The sequence below is a fragment of the Natrix helvetica genome (assembly GCF_964273705.1).
Source record: "Natrix helvetica genome assembly, chromosome: 3".
Classification (NCBI taxonomy): domain Eukaryota; kingdom Metazoa; phylum Chordata; class Lepidosauria; order Squamata; family Natricidae; genus Natrix; species Natrix helvetica.
Window position 1 is genome coordinate 63,068,714 of NC_138549.1, and position 18,214 is coordinate 63,086,927.

An 18,214-nucleotide genomic window follows, 5' to 3' on the forward strand; every position below is an offset into this window, starting at 1 on the left:
ATATCCCAGGAGTCGCCCCTCCCTCTCGTCTACCAAAAAGAGATGTTCAGGTAAGGACCAACATTCTTTTTATAGTACATTTTACATGTTTGCCTTCGTTATAGTTGATATAATGACCCAAATTTGAAATGTCAGTTGACTACAGGAATTTTTTATTACCTTTTTTGTGAGTTTAATAATTAATAGACAATTCTTGTCAGTAAGAATTAAATTACTTTGACTTGCTAACTGTTCTGGTATATAGTTCAGTAAAAAGGGCTTTGATGATGGAGCATTGTAGTGTTATCCCAATGAATATTTTATGGTTTGTTAATTGGAAGAACGTAGCTGACAGAAACGTCTCTGTTCCTACAGTTTGTAATCTATTAATTTGGGTGGTCATTTTCATTATCTTCCCTTGTCATCCTTATTCATGGATTGCTGTGGAAGGGTATAAGCTAGCATTGTGCCTGGCAACTGTTACCTAGTGACAGCTTCAGCTGTAATAGCCATTGGCTGTGCTTTTGACTGGGACTGAAGGACCGAGTCACCTTCCTAATGGTGAGTTTTTCTGCATCAGCTAAGGATGAAGAGGAGGGGCAGACTTAGGGTGAAAACTGTAATATCACAAGGAAACATGTAAAGAATAGAAAGAGCATTCTTTCGGCAAACAGGATAGCATCTGTACCACATTTTGAGACAAAAGCTAGTGTATTACCAAATACACTTTCTTATTGCTTCGGGAAGAGAATTCAATCAGTATTAATTTTATAGTAGTTTGGACTGCTTACGGAAACATATCACAGGCAACATGTTATGGATGGCATTAAAAACAAGGATTTTCAGCACTTCATGGTGATAAGGAGCATGAGGCGTGAAACTTAGAAAAGGATGTCTTCTATTCCATTGCTGCAGCAGGAGCAGAGAAAATACTTATTCTTTCTCTCGTGAAAGGAATTCCACACCATGGACTATTAAATAGCACAAGTGTGATTCCAGGACTTTAAAAAGGAAAAGGGGGGAAAAAAGCCCTTCACCTGAGCTTTAATATAAAATTGAAGTTACTTTGGATTTTAATTTTTTTAAGACTGGATGATTTTCTTTTCTTTCGATCTTTAATTAAAATGCATTTGATTTGTGTAGAGATAGGTTAGAAAGTAAGACCGCTGCATGTATCGAATGCCTGCTTATTAGTGAGTATTGAAAGAACTTTTGTAACCCGTCGATGTGTCATTATTGCAAATGTAATGAATATGTTAATGTTTTGCCACATCATACAAGCCTTTGGAAGCAGATGGTTATTTAATTACTAAAGAAAATACATACACAGCAACTGAGAAAATGAATCCAGAAAATAAATGGAATAATACTGTACCATGACAGCTTTTCTTGTTAAATCAACATTTCATTAGCTTCTCAGAAAAATGTGGATGAGAGTTAATGATAGCATTGTGTTGAGCATATGAAAAAAATATGGATATTGCTATAGAGGTGAAAAGTGACTGGGACAGAACTATGAACTTCACTATAATGATCCTATATTGTTGCAGTTGTAGCCTTATTTCAGAAGTCAAGGATTTCACTTTCTTTTTCCTGACATTAAATGCAAGACACTTTCGTGCTGTGTGAGAAGCTTGGATTATCTTGCTGACATTTTCACATTAAGGTTGGCAGCCTGTTTCAAACAGAATTGGCTGTTGAAACTCTAACACTATGCCAGTGTGTGCCTTTTCTTTATTGTATTTTATCTTCTTAACCAAACCGAGAAGATCTAATTCATCAAAGAGATGACAGGAGTCTCCATATATCAGTTACTACTTTAACTATATTTCTTAACACATTACCAAAGACTAATGAAGCTAGTTTGCATTCACGTGCTCAGAACAATATCCATACAAATGCAGATTAAGATGATACAAGGAACATTATGATCTGAAAACCAAAAGATACAATATACCAGAATAAACATTTTACTGGATTTCTTACTCATATTGTTCTTAAACATTATTGTTATTTGGTTTCCAAAATGTTATATGGAACATTTTTTACCACGGCTTCCTTTTTTTAAATTTCTCCCTTTCCCAGGAAAATGTACTTCTAGAATTTTTAACTGCAACATTCTGTACTTCTTTTCTTCCCACCCTGTTATTTTTGTATTTCTGCCTTTCAAAAGTGTAGTTCAAATGACTGGCTTTGTTTAAAAGTGCCTTGTGCTTTGCTGAGAAAGGAAGGAGTACAGGAAGAAGCTGGATAGTGGCCTTTCTGCCTGCTTTCTAGATTTCAGTGCTGACTATTCAGAAGCAATGTTAACATTTACATGGAGAAACTGAGGCACAGGAAAAAATAGCAGGTGAACAATGGATCGCTAGTAACTGGAATTCTGACTGTATTGTCAAATAATACAAACTATGAACCAGTTCACATGGACTGAATGGAAGAATCTGAATATGAATGATAGTAATGAGAATGTATCTGAGCATCTATCCTGCCCTTTTGGATTTGGACATTATAATGACATTGATATTTGTATCCTTGAGACTATTGTTATTATCTTACTGACATTTTTAATTATTACTGGTAACTTAACAGTAATTTTTGTCATCCACTGTGCTCCACTTTTGCACCATTATACCACCAGCTACTTTATTCAGACTATGGCATATGCTGATCTTTTTGTTGGGATTAGTTGCTTAATTCCTACCTTGTCATTGCTTCACTATTCTGTAGGTGTTCATGAGTCCTTAACTTGTCAAATTTTTGTGTATGTCATCTCTGTATTGAAAAGTGTTTCTATGGCCTGCCTTGCTTTCATTAGTGTGGATCGCTACCTTGCAATCACAAAACCACTCTCGTATAACCAGTTGGTCACCCCCTGTCGATTGAGGATCTGCATTATTTTGATTTGGCTGTACTCGGGACTTATCTTCCTGCCTTCCTATTTTGGTTGGGGAAAGCCAGGTTATCATGGAGACATTTTTGAATGGTGTGCAGCTTCTTGGCTCACCAATGCCTATTTTACCTGGTTTATTGTGTGCTTACTCTATGCTCCAGCTGCCTTTATAATCTGTTTTACATATTTCCACATATTCAAAATTTGCCGGCAGCACACCAAAGAGATAAATGACAGGAGAGCTCGATTTCCTAGTCATGAAGTAGATACTGCTGCAGAAACTGGACATAGCCCAGATAGCCGCTATGCTATGGTTTTATTTCGTATAACCAGTGTGTTTTATGTGCTCTGGCTGCCCTACATTATATATTTCATGCTAGAGAGCACTAAGGTGCTTGAAAATCCAGCACTCTCTTTTGTAACAACCTGGCTTGCTATTAGCAATAGTTTTTGTAACTGTGTAATATATAGTCTGTCAAATAGTGTTTTTAGGATGGGACTTTGGAGATTGTCAGAGACAATATGCTCAGTTTGCATATGTAAAAAAGACCGTATGGTCCGAGACCCTGTTCCTAGAAAACGGGCGAACTCTTGTTCTATGTAAGGGAGGAAAATAGGCAATCATATTCAATCTGATATATAGGCTTTGTAATATCTGTATATTGCCAGCATAAAATTTGAAGAGGTAATATTCATTGTAAACAGAAATTATATTTTGCAAGAGCAAGAAAACATTGCTGGAAAGGTGATGAGTGGGGAACTAGTAAATGCAAGCAAAGCTTCCAGCAGACTGAACTTAAACCCAGATTTTCTTTGATAACAAAATTGTCACTTATGAATCTGTAAAAAAACTGTGGTAATAATATAAGTACTTATGTTATTTTAAAATGCTTATTTGTGGAGGAATTTTTCACCTAATGAAATATATAAAGATGAACTAATTTTCTTTTGTTCTTTTGAAGTCTGTGACCCAATTGTTCGGGCACATTTTTGCTGTTCAGTGCAGAGCATGCATTTAGCATGTATATGAAACTGTTTTAAAATGTACATTTTGTATTCTGTATCATGTGGTTTTCCTAAACTATTATTAAATCATTGTTTAACACTGGAATAAATATTTTTTCAATTGATTATAAAGACCTTTTTGTTTTTCTGAAAAAATCCTATTCAGGTTCTAAAGGCATTAATGTCAAGTGCAAATTTTAGTACTTTGCTATCTAATAGTATGCAAATTCTGAAATTCAGAGAAAATGCATTTTTATCTAGATTTCTGTAATTAATGTAAGACATTAAAAATGTTGGACAGGATTCAACTAAAATGTAGCAATGTCTTTTGATTTCCATAGAGCAATTGAGAACTCATAATCTCATTTAGTTTCACTAAAACAGTGTGACTTATACAGCTTAGTTTTTGTAAAGGGTTTGTTCCAAAAGTATTAGTAAAACATATTAAAAATCTTAGCTCAAGTTGTTATTGAGTTTTTACAGGTGGCCTACAATTTTAATGTCAGCATTGTAATTCATTATTTCATGACAGTCCATCCTGTGAAAATCTTTCTGTAACTTTTGCAGTAGATATATATTTGTATTCAGTTGTGCTAATAGTAAAAGAAAAACAAAGTCCGTTTCTTAATCTATACAAGTTTCAAAACTCAATATTTCAGAGAAATCTAGAGCAAAGTCTAATATGTACTGAATAAAGCTCTGCATTTTGGTATCTTTTCAATAATTTTACAGATATTTAGAATGAAAGTGCATTTATGAATGTGAAATTATGTCTGAAAGAAATTGGGAGAGGGAATTTGTTCCCATAGGAGACAACTCTCAATATATGTTTGACAATGGTTTTCCTATTGCCAAAGGAGATTCATGGAGTGGAAATAATATTCATGGGTTTGAATTTACTTAAGATATTTGCTGTATTTAAACCTCAGATCTAAAAGATGGCAAGTGATGTTTTACTTTAGCTTATATTTGTGATTTTTTTGAGTTGAGAATTGTCTGGAGACTAATTAGGTTTTCACACTGGTGTACTGGCTTCATGTTCAAGTTCAGGTATGAAAATGTGATGCCTAGAATCTCAAGGTAGAATTAAGTAGAAACCCCCCCTCTTATATGAGATTAACCCGGAATCTACTACAGTCAAATTACTAAAAAGTGTTAATTTGTTATAATATAAGGAAAATACAGTAGTTGTGTCTTGTATGGCTACAGGCAGAAAAGAAAGAATTCTTGAAACCATGTTCTCCAGACTTTGCTAATCTGTTTATTAACTCTAAAGAATGATGGAAATTCTTAAACAATGCCAGGATAATTAGTAACTAATTGAATGTCTTAACTCTTAATGCTATTTTATGAAAACAGTGCTGCTCTATTCAAGAACACAATAACTGTAGCTTGTAGATAAACTTCATATAATAATGTATATTAACAAAATAGATTAAAATGTGATGTGTTATATAGAATTATAGTTAAATATCACCTTTTCTGTAAGCTAGAGCCTTTGTCATATCAGTTCTGTTCTGTTCAGACAGATAAACACAGATTGCTAGTATAAATCCTGAAAAATCTGTAGAAGAAGCTGTAATAAAGTTTCTAGCTGCCAGTTTCTATTATTGATGCCTTCAGAATGAGAGAGGAAATAGTAGATAACAACCTCCATTGTGTATTGATAGAGCATTTCTTCCAACTACCACTTGAGGCTACTAGAGAGAAAGAAATCAGCAGATCTTTATTGTGCTTCAATTCCATTATCTACTAAATTACTACCTGCTGAACTTTTAGCTGTTTTTCCCCCTCTCTTTTTCTTCACAATTACTAATTTGTAAGCCTGTGGGCAGGAATTACCTTCTTTCTGATCTTTGCAAAGTAGCCTAGGAACTCTTTGGGTTGAAAACTAGGATAGGATAAAAATGCTTTTGCTGCTATAAAAAAAATGAAATACCTGCCTAGCATTCCCAATATATTAATTTTTGCAATTTTTATTTAAAATACTGTGGGCAAATATTACCACTATTTCAGTTATCCTGTGGCTTGAATTATAGTCACAAGAAAATAGGAATGCAAGACGGAAGTTTTATTAATTATAGAAATGGTCTAAAATATTGAGGCTTAAATTTTTACCAACAAGTATCTTGTGAAGGGGTTAAAAGGGTAAACTTATGGACATCTTTTAGACATTTCATTGTACTTCCAGTGAAATAAGTACATGATTGCAGTCTTATTCACTAGGCAAGACATTTTGAGGGAAAAAGAAGAGATAAAATATAAGACTGAAATTTTCAGGAGAAATTTTTGAAGAAGGTAGCTTATGAAGAATATCTCTAAATTTGTTAACATAATTAAGGTTTGGCAGTTATTTAGAGAGAAATAACTCATTAGACATATGTGTGCTGATACTTAACAGCTGAAGTTCATTTTTTTAAACAATTAAAAAATAGGTTTTCTATGCTTGCTGTGGAAATTAAATTCAGAGCCCCCCCCCCCCCCCAAATATTTTTGATTCTTAGGCACTATATCTTGGATTGCAAGAGGAAGAGGGAGAAACCTTGAATGATAGGAAAAAGATCAGATAACATACTGAAGCTTAGGACTTGTTGCAAAAATCTAAACAGATGTCATCTTAAAATAACTACCATGAATTAAAAGTATCACATGTCCATTTCAGGGCAAAAGGAAATCCCAAACTGAACCTTTAATTTGTTCTGATATTTTTTGGGATGATGCTTCTTTTCATACAGTGAAAATTAGTTTACACTGTTAAATCTTCAGCTAGGAAATGTGAGGGGAAGGGTTAGAAATCCCTTGAAACATTTTTTTAAATGAGGATAGTAGGCAAACTAATTGAAGGAAGTTACATATACAGTAAAGCTAGTTTTATTATTCTGTCTGAAGGATTCAAAGAATTGGTTAGTAACCTGAGAACCCTTAGTCAGGCATAGCAGTTTGCCATAAATAAGTTTTTAAAGTAATCCTAAACAAGTGGAAATGATCAAGCATATTCTAGCCCACTGAATAATTGATATACTATTATTTGCAAATACTATGAATTTCAAGCATCATTCCATGAATTTGCTAAAAATATAGGCAACCTGTTTATAGGCAGGGCTTTATGACAAGGTTCACAATAGGAAAAGGCATATATATATGTTTTCGTAGATTTTCACGGGTGTAGGTATGCTGGTTTTGTTGTATTCGGGTCTTTTCCCGTGTAAGGTTGAGATTGTCTTTGCAACGTTTCGGCAGGATCTCACCTGCCATCTTCAAGCATTTTAAGCCCACGCTTAAAGATGGCAGGTGAGATCCTGCCGAAACGTTGCAAAGACAATCTCAACCTTACACGGGAAAAGACCCGAATACAACAAAACCAGCATATATATATATATATATATATATATATATATATATATATATATATATATATATATATATATATATATATATATATATATATATATATATATATATATATATATATATATATATATATATATATATATATATATATATATATATATATATATATACACATACATACATACATACATACATACATACATATACATATACATATACATATACATATATATATATATATATATATATATTCATATTTTTATTTGTAAAGCAGATATAAGAACAATAGGATTGAAAGACAGACAGATTTAAAACTGGAGGTTGGAATAATCTGGGATATGCAGGCATCACTTGTGGAGAACTGAAGAGCTCCCCCTCCCCCCCCAAGTAGAGATTCCATTTCAGAGCCAGGTTACTTGCCAAAACCATCTCACAGTGATCCAGGAATGTGGTGTTTTATTAGAAAAAGCAATAAAACGTTTTAGGGGAATGCTCTGTATCACATGGAGGAGGAGCTTCAGAGAGATCGGTGACCTGAATCATTTCATTCACCCACTATGAGTTAGATCCCTCCTTTTGACCATGAGTCTCTGGGTCTCTATAGGCATTTGTCTAACAAATCAGAGAGCAGACAAGTGATGGGTGTTGTTGTTTTTCCTGGTTAGGAGAATGTTAGAATAGCGACTTCATGGAATACTTTCCATCTGGTTGATTTTTTTTTACAGAAAGACCATGTATGAATGAAAAAAATATATAGAAAAATATATCATGCTTTGTTCAATACATACTTTTACCTTATTCCCTTTTCAAAAAGAATATGCATTCAAGAAAAGCATGACGGTTGCTTTGAACACTTCCTCCATGGCCTTTTTTAGATGAGGTCCTACATGCCAAGTATGTTGCAAATGAAGTAACACAGGTTGTCTCGTAGCAGTCAAGAGTTTGGGTCACCAGCATTTTGCCTTATTGCATTCTGATACTTGCTTCAGCTATTCCTCTGGCTTTACAGCAAAGATTTATTTGCCATGGAAAGACAGTTAGGTGTTTTGTAGGCAGAGAGGACAAGGCTTAAGGCAGGCACTAGGAAAAATGTGCTGAGCAGCCTTTATAAAGATGTATATGACTAAGCTTGTGTTGGTGTATTTGGGATAGATAAATTTCCTCCACAGAAGGTGGTTCTGTTTTGGTTTTTTGGTTCTTACTTACATCTCACTAGTGATACCTGTTCTCATTTTTCCCCTCTGTAATTCATATCTTGCGACATCATACTTAACTTTTTTCTCTTGGCATTTCTTGTCCTGTTAAGCACGTGATATTAAGAAATGGACTAAAGAAGGGTTTACCTAAACTGCATTGAAGATTATATTACTAATTTTTAGTTACATGAGTTGCTAATGAGATAACAAGATTCATTAATCTTGAGACATTTTCAATATGCAAACATGTGAAGTATTTTAAGAGAAATTTGGTTAAAAATAAGGGTAAGATACTGTAGTAAAGAATTAGTTCATGTAATCTGGAAATGTCAATGATATCATGCAAATGTGTATAATAAGTTATAATTTTCTGTTCACAAAAGCAAAATGAGTGGAAGAATTAGGATAAAGAGAATAACTTTTAGGCAACAATCCTATATAAATTATAGGACCTGAATTAAACAGGATAGCTTCTGTTTTTCTTAAATTACATCTCTTTATAGGTAGAAGACATTGTTCCATATAATGTTTGTATTCATTTTAAATCTAATTTAAATGAATTTTATTTTCAACTATTTATTCAACACAAATTGCTAGTGCTATGTTTGAATATGTTTGGGTACCCTTCTGTGATATCCTACTGATCATTTAGAATGCACTATTTCTGAAGAGACATTTCTTTGTAGTTCATTAACTTTTCCCAATTTGATACTATCTCAGTACCAGAAAAATAATATTGGCTAAGCAATTATGAGAGTTGTAGAACATAATAATAATAAATAATAATAATAATAATAATAATAATAATAATAATAATAATAATAATAATAATAATAATAATAATAATAATAATAATAAATTTGGATTTATTAGCCGCTCCCTTTCCAAGTAGGACTCGGGGCGGCGTACAATGGAGCATAAAACATAAAAAATATATAACAACACCAAACGTACATACATACACAACATACCTACATACATACACGGAGGAGGAAACAAATTACATCAATAGACAGTTAAAAATCAACTTTAAAATACCCCAATTGTAAAAACCCAATAAAAATTAATATTTAAGGACAATTTAAAACAGTTTGGAGGAATGGGAAAATTACGATTGCGATTGAGCCAGGCCGGATAATTGAAAGAGGTGGGTCTTCAGCTGTACACGGAAGGAGCGGAGATCGGAAGTAATCCTGATGTCACGGGGGAGGTCATTCCACAGGGCTGGGCCCATCACAGAGAAGGCTCTGCTCCTGGGTGTCGCCCCCCGACACTGTTTGGCGGACGGCACCCGGAGAAGTCCCTCTCTGTGTGCGCGAATTGGTCGTAGGGATGTGTGGGGCAGGATGCGATCCTGCATATAACTAGGCCCTGTGCCATGGAGCGCTTTAAAGATCATAATCAAAACCTTGAAACGCACTCGGTAGACCACAGGCAGCCAGTGCAGCTCGCGCAGGAGAGGTGTTACAGGGGAGTATCTAGTCCTCCCCATAATCACCCGCGCGGCCGCGTTCTGGACCAACTGTAGTCTCCGAGTGCATCTCAAGGGAAGCCCCATGTAGAGAGCATTGCAGTAATCCAGGCGAGACGTCACTAGCGCATGGGTGACTGTGCGTAGGGCATCCCGGTCCAATAAGGGGCGCAATTGGCGCATCAGGCGAACCTGATGGAACGCCCCCCTTGCCACGGCTGTTACATGGTTGTCCATGGACAGCCGGGCATCCAGGAGGACGCCCAAATTGCGCACCTGTTCCATGGGGGCTAGTTGGACGCCCCCGATGGCCAGAGATGGAAGCACCTGGTTGAACCGGGAGGCCGGAAGCCACAGCCACTCCGTCTTGGAAGGGTTGAGTTTTAGTCGGTTGCCATCCATCCAGACCCGTACGGCCTCCAGACACCGGGACATCATTTCGACGGCCTCATTGGGGTGGTTCGGAGTGGAAATGTATAGCTGAGTATCATCAGCATACAGATGATATCCCACTCCAAAACCACGGATGATCTCGCCCAGCGGTTTCATATATGTGTTGAACAGGAGAGGCGAGAGCACCGATCCCTGTGGCACTCCACATGTGAGTGGCCTCCGGGTCGAACTCTGCTCCCCTGTCAACACACGTTGCGTCCGACCAGAGAGGTAGGAGCCAAACCACCGTAAAACGGTGCCCCTGACTCCCAGCCCCTCTAGCCGGTGCAACAGGATACCATGGTCGATGGTATCGAACGCCGCCGAGAGATCTAATAGGACCAGGATAGAGGAACAACCCCTATCTCTGGCCCTCCAGAGATCATCAACCAATGCGACCAAGGCCGTCTCCGTGCTGTGCCCGGGTCGGAAGCCGGACTGGCGCGGGTCTAGATAATCATTTTCCTCCAGGTGACGTGGGAACTGCTGTGCTACCACACTCTCTACAACCTTCGCTAAAAAAGGAAGGTTGGAGACTGGACGATAATTGACTAGGTCCGTTGGGTCCAGGGAAGGCTTCTTGAGCAGGGGCCTCACCACCGCCTCTTTCAAGGCGGCCGGTAGAGACCCCTCACCCAACGAGGCGTTCACCAGGCCCAGGAGCCAGTCGCGCGTAACCTCCCAGGATGCCAGTACAAGCCAGGAGGGACACGGGTCCAATAAACATGTGGTGGGTCGCAGACGTCCACGCAACCTGTCCAAATCCTCGATGGCAACCGAGTCAAACTCCTCCCAAAGCGGTCCCTCAAGACTCGCAACGGGCGTCTCATCAGGTTAGGAAAGCTGATGAAGACATTGTTATTGTGTGCTGAAATATTTATATTCCTACTTACATTTAGATTTGTAACTATATATTTCTATAGAAAATAGGAAAAAAATGTTCAACTTCATACAGATTCTAAGTTCAGAAGAATTTTATACTAGCTGAAGATAGGACCAGCAGTTCCCAAGAGACAGGGAAATTAAAGAATATTGAAAGAGAAAGAGCGTTGGTCCTTACCTGAACGCTTATTTTCGGTGGTAAAGGTGGGAGGGACTACGCGTGGGTTTGATACAGCCTGATTGGTCCAAAGACTGAGGGATTTTTCTTTTAGTGTCCTCCTTTCCCTCCTGGCCCCCAGTTCCCGAGGTTGCATGGAAAAGCTGATATTCATATGTAAGGAAATAACCGTGGAAACAATACACAGAACACAAAAGCAAGCAACAAATCATAATTAACGACCCCCCCCCTGACCCCTCTATACTTTGGGCGGGAACGTAGTCCCTCCCACCTTTACCACCGAAAATAAGCGTTCAGGTAAGGACCAACGCTCTTTTTCCGGTGGTTTCGGTGGGAGGGACTACGCGTGGGACATACCCAAGCTACATCCCAGGGTGGGAAGAACTCAACGTGGAAGGGGGGGTCGCCACTTGTTGGAGCACTCTACGGCCGAAGGCCGCATCTCCCGAGGCGAAATGATCGAGGCGGTAGTGCCTGACGAAGGGAGAGGGCGAGGCCCAGGTGGCCGCCCTACAAATATCCTCCAGTGGAGCCCTAGTCGCCCAAGCGGCAGTGGTGGCCGCGCTCCTAGTAGAGTGTGCCGTTATACCCTGAGGGGGAGTTAGGTGCAAGGCCTGGTATGCTTCCAAAATTGCCTGCCGGACCCACCTGCCAATGGTGGCCGAGGATACCCTAGCCCCCAGGGTCCCTGGTAGGAAGGACAAAAATAAGGCTTCCGATCTTCTAAAGGAGGAGGTGCGCCTGAGATAGATGCGGAGAGCCCTTCTGACATCCAAACGATGCCAACTGACCTCCTTCTCGTGAACAGGAGCCGGACAAAAATTAGGTAATATGATCTCTTGGGAACGATGGAAAACAGAATTGACTTTGGGCAGGAAGACCGGGTCCAGTCTGAGGACGACCCTATCTTGGTGAAACTGACACAAGTCCTCCTTGGATGACAAGGCACCCAGTTCGGAAATGCGTCTGGCCGAAGTAACGGCCACTAGAAAAACTACCTTTAAGGTAAGGAATCTGAGATGTACTGTTCTCAGGGGCTCGAAGGGGGCCCCAGTCATTGCCCTAAGGACTAGCGCCAAGTCCCAGGTGGGGAACCTATGTACCGGAGGGGGACATAGATTCGCAGCGCCCTTGAGAAACCTCTTAATTAACGCTGACTGAGTTAAAGAACCCGTCCCCACCCCTGAAAGAATGGAAGACAGGGCCGCTGTCTGCCTCTTTAATGTATTGTGGGACAGCCCGCGATCTAGCCCGTGTTGTAGGAATTCCAGGACCTCCGCGACCGAGGCTGAGGTCGGGTCAATGCTAAACCTCCCACACCAGGTAGCAAAGGTCGACCACGTTGAGTTGTAAATACGCGTGGTCGAGGGGCGTCTAGAAGCCTCGAGGGTAGATATTACTTTGGCTGAAAGATTAACGCCCCTTAGGATGCTCCGCTCAATAGCCAAGCGGTCAGCTGGAGCCACTCGGGCTCCGGATGGCAAAGAACCCCTTGGAATAAGGTTACCTCCCCCTGTGGAATCCGCCAATGGGGGGCTACGGACAGTTGGATAAGGTCCGCGAACCACGGGCGTCTTGGCCAAAAAGGGGCTATCAGAATGACTAGGGCCTTCTCCAGAACAATTTTCCTCAGGGTGCCCTGAATCAAAGGAATGGGAGGAAAGGCATAAAGGAGGCCGGGAGGCCACGGGCACCGCAGAGCGTCCGTGTTCTCCGCATGTCGAGCCGGGAAGCGGGAAAAGAAGCGTGGGAGCTGAGCGTTGCTCGGACTGGCAAAAAGGTCCACCAGGGGAGTCCCGAACCGGTGGCATATCTTGTGAAATATGGTCGGGTCGAGCTGCCACTCTCCGTGATCCACGGTCGCTCGACTCAGCCAGTCTGCCTGGTGGTTGGCAATGCCCGAAATGTGCTCTGAGATGATCGAGGCCAGATTCTTCTCCGCCCACCTGCCTAGTTTTTGAGCCTCCAGCCATAGACTTTTGGAGTGCGTCCCCCCTTGACGATTTATGTGCGCTTTCGCTGCCACATTGTCCGTCAAGAGAAGGACGTGACGGTTGTGAATATGGCCCCGGAAGTGAAGAAGGGCCAGGCGAGCCGCCTTGAGTTCTAGCCAATTGATGTTGTGGCACAGGTCGGATTTGGACCAACGTCCCTGTGCCAGGCTGGACTCCATCACTGCGCCCCAGCCGAACAGGCTCGCGTCTGTTGTAATGGTGACTCTGTCCGGTTCCCAGAACTCGGCCCCGCGATTCAAGGTTGGTTTCAACCACCACTTCAGAGACCACCGGAGATCCGGCGGAATCCGAATGGGTCGTGGAGAGTTGCTGAGCAATTGTCTCTGGAATGGGATTAGAGTCCACTGCAGCGTTCTGGAATGGAGGCGGGCCCATGGGACAATTCCGATGCAGGATACCATCTTGCCTAACAGTTGTGCCAGGGTCAAGATGGAAACGGACTTTCTTGAGTGAACGAGGCGGGCGAGTTTCTGAAGGCTTGAAAGCCGGTCTGGAGAGAGACGGACCAGACCCGCCCTTGAGTCTATTACTGTGCCTAAGTGAAGTATGGTCGTTGAGGGAGACAGGTGGCTCTTGGGAAAGTTTATGGAAAAACCTAGGCTTTGAAGGAATTGAATGGTGACCTGAACATCCCTCGCTGCTTGAGGCTGGGACTGGGCGAGGACGAGAACATCGTCGAGGTAGCAATGGAGTCTCACCGGTCTCGAGCGGAGGTGAGCCGCCATTGCCGCCAGGACCTTCGTGAAGGTACGGGGGGCTGATGCTAACCCGAAGGGGAGGGCCCTGTACTGGAAGTGTTGCTCCCCGTGTGAGAACCGGAGAAATTTTCGATGGGATGGCCGAATTGGGATATGTAAATATGCTTCGGTTAAATCTATGGATGCCATGAAATCCCCTCGTCTGATGGCGAGGAGGATTGACTTGAGCGAAGACATCTTGAAGCGCCGGTATACTATGTAAGAGTTGAGGCGCTTCAAGTCTAAGATCGCTCTCCATCCCCCGGAGCTCTTCGGGACCACGAATAGGTTGGAATACACTCCTTGACCCCGCTCCCCCTGAGGAACCGGTTCGACAGCTCGAATTTCGATCAGGTGTTGAATTGCGAGAAGCGTGAGGCGTCGTTTCTCCGGATCTCTGGGGAGGGGGAAGGTTCTGAAGAGCGTCGGGGGAGGGACCAGGAACTCCAGCCGGAGTCCTTCCCTGACAGTCGATCTGACCCAGGCATCTGAGGTGATCCGATCCCACTGGTCCGCGAAGGACGCCAGGCGGCCGCCTATGGGCAGACTCGGATTTGAGTCATTTGCCCCTGCGGAAGGGACTGCCCCCCCCTCCGCGAAAGGGCCGTTTGGATTGACCCTGATACCTGTTCCTGTCCTGGTAATAATTCCGTTGATACTGCCTATCATACCTGTAGGGTGTGAATCTGTTTTGACGGAAATCCTGTTCTGAAGCCCTATAGGAGGATGACCTACGGAAGGTTGAAGGGCGGTTATCTGTCTTTTTTGTGTTGGACGGAAGGACCTTTTTCTTGTCCTTGTTCTCGACAAGAATAGGATCCAGGGAGGAACCAAAAAGGTTGGGGCCCGTGAATGGTGCCCCCGCCAGACTCCATTTGGACTTATTGTCCATTTGCCAATTTCGGAGCCATAAAAGCCTCCGCGTAGTCACAGAGGTGGCTAGGGCTCTGGACGAAAATTTAATGGAGTCGAGGGTGGCGTCCGCCGAGAACTGGGCGGCTGAAATGATTTTGGCAATGTCCTGATGAAGGCGCTCGTCTTCTAGAGGAATGCGGTCTTGCAATTGCCTAAGCCACATGACTGATGTACGATTGAAATAAGAAGCTGCTGCGGCTGCCTTAATAGCCCATGCCGAAGCATTAAAGTTTTTGCGTAGGGCAAGTTCTGCTCGCTTATCCTCCGGTTTTAATTTATCAGCAACATCACCCGTGACTACGGAGGAAGCGTTGGCTAACAAGGCCACTGGGGCATCTACTGTGGGCAGTTGAAGAGCCTGTGTGAAGGCCTTCTCCATATTGTAGTAGCTTTTGTCGCTACTGCTGGGATTAGGAAGAGAAGAAGGCTTAGCCCACTGATCCTGAACTACCTCCAGGAAAAGGGGAGGTGCAGGCACCTCTTCCTTCTCAGTGTTGGGGTTGATAAACATGGCCAGATTGGGGTCCTTACGCTGGTAAGCCGGAGGGGGCCCCGTGCCAATTTGAGTGGTCTTTTTTGCTTTGCGCAGCATAGGTTTAAATGCCAGAGGAGGGAAAAGACCTGGAAAGCCTGGTGTTTCTGGGGTGTCCTCCTCATCTTCAGAAAATCCTAGAGTAACATGCGCAGGTTCCCCCAAAAAGGAGCCCTCGCTGACCACAGAAGGGGAAGCTGCCCTAGACCTCTCCAGACTTCTATCAGCAATCTGAGGTCTGCTACTTGTGGCAGTCACAGGGTGAGGCCTACCCTGGGGAGGATCCCTGTGAGCTAGGCCAGAGGAAATGCCCTTGTAAATTGCAGTAGAAATAAGTCTTTTAATATTGGGAGGCAAGTTCTCCAATTCCTCCAAATCCTCTTCTGAAGGACCCCGGGAAGGATCCTGTGGAGCCAACTGAGCTGGTGGTAAATAGTCACCAGATCCCCCTTCTCTTGGATCCTCCATTCTACCTCTGGGGGAAATGGATGGGGAGGGAGAGGTCACTTCCCTCCTGGACCTGGCCGGGGAGACCGAAGGGGATGAAGGACTGTAGCCCCTAGTAGGGGAGTCTGAGACCTGAGACCGTGCCCCCATAGGAGATCTAGATCTAATAGGGGAGTCATGCCTAGAAGCCAGTGCTTGCTTCTCAGCCCTGGCCACCTGTTTTTCCAGAGCCCTTTGTCTTCTAGACTCGTCCCTGGCAGTTGCTCTGGAAGGGCGTTGCTCTGCAGAGGGCTTGGGGCCTGCTGTTCTGGGCCTAAGCCTGCCCTGGCTCTCCTCCACCCTTTCGCTGGCTTGTGAATCAGAAATAGTGGAAGCCATGCCTCACTCACGTGTCCAGTAGATTTGTGCTTCGGTCTCAGGTAAAAAGCCTCGTTGCAGCCGCACACGAGGTTCAGCGTGCCTTTCCCTTGTCCTGCAGGCCTGCTTGCTCAGCTAATTGCACTCGGGAAGTAGGCCGCCGCCCACGAGGTCGCACCAAAATGGCCGCCGCGCCTCGTGGGTGAAGAAATTAAGCTGCCCGGCTGGATGGAAAAACTCTCTGAGGGATAAACCTCACTAAGAGCTTAAACGCAGCCTGGGAGATCTTCAGCTGTCTCGCTGGCTGCGAGCAGCACTTAAAACGACCTCTTTTTTTTTTCCTTTGCTCTGCAAACAGCCGGGGAAGCTCTTTGAAGCTGCGGCAAGCCGCGCTGCAGCTCTTTGAACTAGCGGTGAGCTGATCGGCTTGATAAGAGCCGATTTGAAAGCTCCCAACCGCCGGAGAGATTTACAAGCTTTAAAGTAGCAATCTGAGGCTTTCCAGGCTAAGCAAGCCTCAAATCAAGCCTCGCTCTTTTTCGGCGCTGCTGTAAGGCGCTCCTAAAGAGCCCCCACCCTCAGGAATTTCCTGAGAGTGCAATTTGCACCTCGTAACTTTAAGGCAGAGGATCAAAATAAACTTATTTTAAATCTCCAATTATATACCAATTAAACAGTCAACCTCACAGGAGCCAAACTAGCTTGGACCAAAGACTGAGGGAACTGGGGGCCAGGAGGGAAAGGAGGACACTAAAAGAAAAATCCCTCAGTCTTTGGACCAATCAGGCTGTATCAAACCCACGCGTAGTCCCTCCCACCGAAACCACCGGAAAAAAAAAGGGCACGCGAACAATGCAGAATATTACTATAGTACGAAAACATTTTCATTTGAATAATGGTTTACACACACACACGAAAATGTGATTATTGCCACACCATATCAATTCATGAAAACTTTTGATTTATCTCATTTTGAAATGCAGTTTTTCTAAAAATAGATTATTCTCCCATGTACTTTATCATGCATTGCTTTTCTTGGTAATAATCTCATTAGAGCAAAACAAATTTTAGCTCCAAGAGGAGGAGAAAAGATGAGTAATTAGGAGATTAGTTTAATTAAAGCAATTGAGTAGTGGTTACATTTGTACAGTTTGGGATTAATTAAGTCTCTTATTAGTGACAAGGTATGTAGTGTCTATAAAATCCTGGGAAGTAATAATAGAATATCCTTTATTAATGGCACTATTGTTATAGGAGCTCTTACTAGTTGAGGTTTTCCATTGGATTTCATCATTCTAGCATCTTATTACTTTCTTCCGCTTTCTTTTCAAACTTTTGTGTGTTGTATTTCCAATATAATTCAAATCGTTAGTATGAGAGATTGGTAAGGAGGCTGGGAAAGCAATGAAGAGACATAAACAACCAAAACATGAGAAGGAGTCTTCTGTTAGATTATCTCAAAATGGCAACTGATTATAGGTAGCAAGAAGTGGTAGAAGATGTGATTCAAAATATTTTGCTTTGATGAGTTCACTAATAAATGAGGGTTTAATAAATGCCTCTTGCAGCATCAATGAGTCAGTTTTTACCTCTAATTCTAACATTAAAGTCTACATAATTCCTGCTTCCTTACATGTGTGGGCCTTGAAAGCTGAACATTTTTATTGTGATTTCAGAAAAGAATTGACAATAAACAACAATAATTAAATACTACAATAATTCTGTAGACCAGTATTTCTCAACCTTGGCAGTTTTAAGATGGGTGAACATTAATTCCGAGAGTTCTCCAGCCAGTACACAAAAAGTTGAGCATAGAAAATTAAGTAA

At 42.0% G+C, this 18,214-nt stretch overlaps 2 protein-coding genes across 5 annotated transcripts in view; both read left to right on the forward strand.

Moving 5' to 3' along the window:
• The window catches only part of RABGAP1L (RAB GTPase activating protein 1 like), a 204,148-nt gene that overhangs the window by 70,448 nt on the left and 115,486 nt on the right, over positions 1 to 18,214 (forward strand). The gene's annotated exons all lie outside the window — the stretch shown is intronic.
• On the forward strand, positions 673 to 4,190 carry GPR52 (G protein-coupled receptor 52). Its single transcript, XM_081949383.1, has one exon. It carries the CDS (start codon positions 2,388 to 2,390, stop codon positions 3,471 to 3,473), a length of 1,086 nt encoding a protein of 361 aa, XP_081805509.1. The 5' UTR covers positions 673 to 2,387; the 3' UTR covers positions 3,474 to 4,190.

Coding starts and splice junctions, on each gene's coding strand:
- GPR52 (XM_081949383.1), top strand. CDS start 2,388: ATGAACCAGTTCACATGGACTGAATGGAAGAATCTGAATATGAATGAT.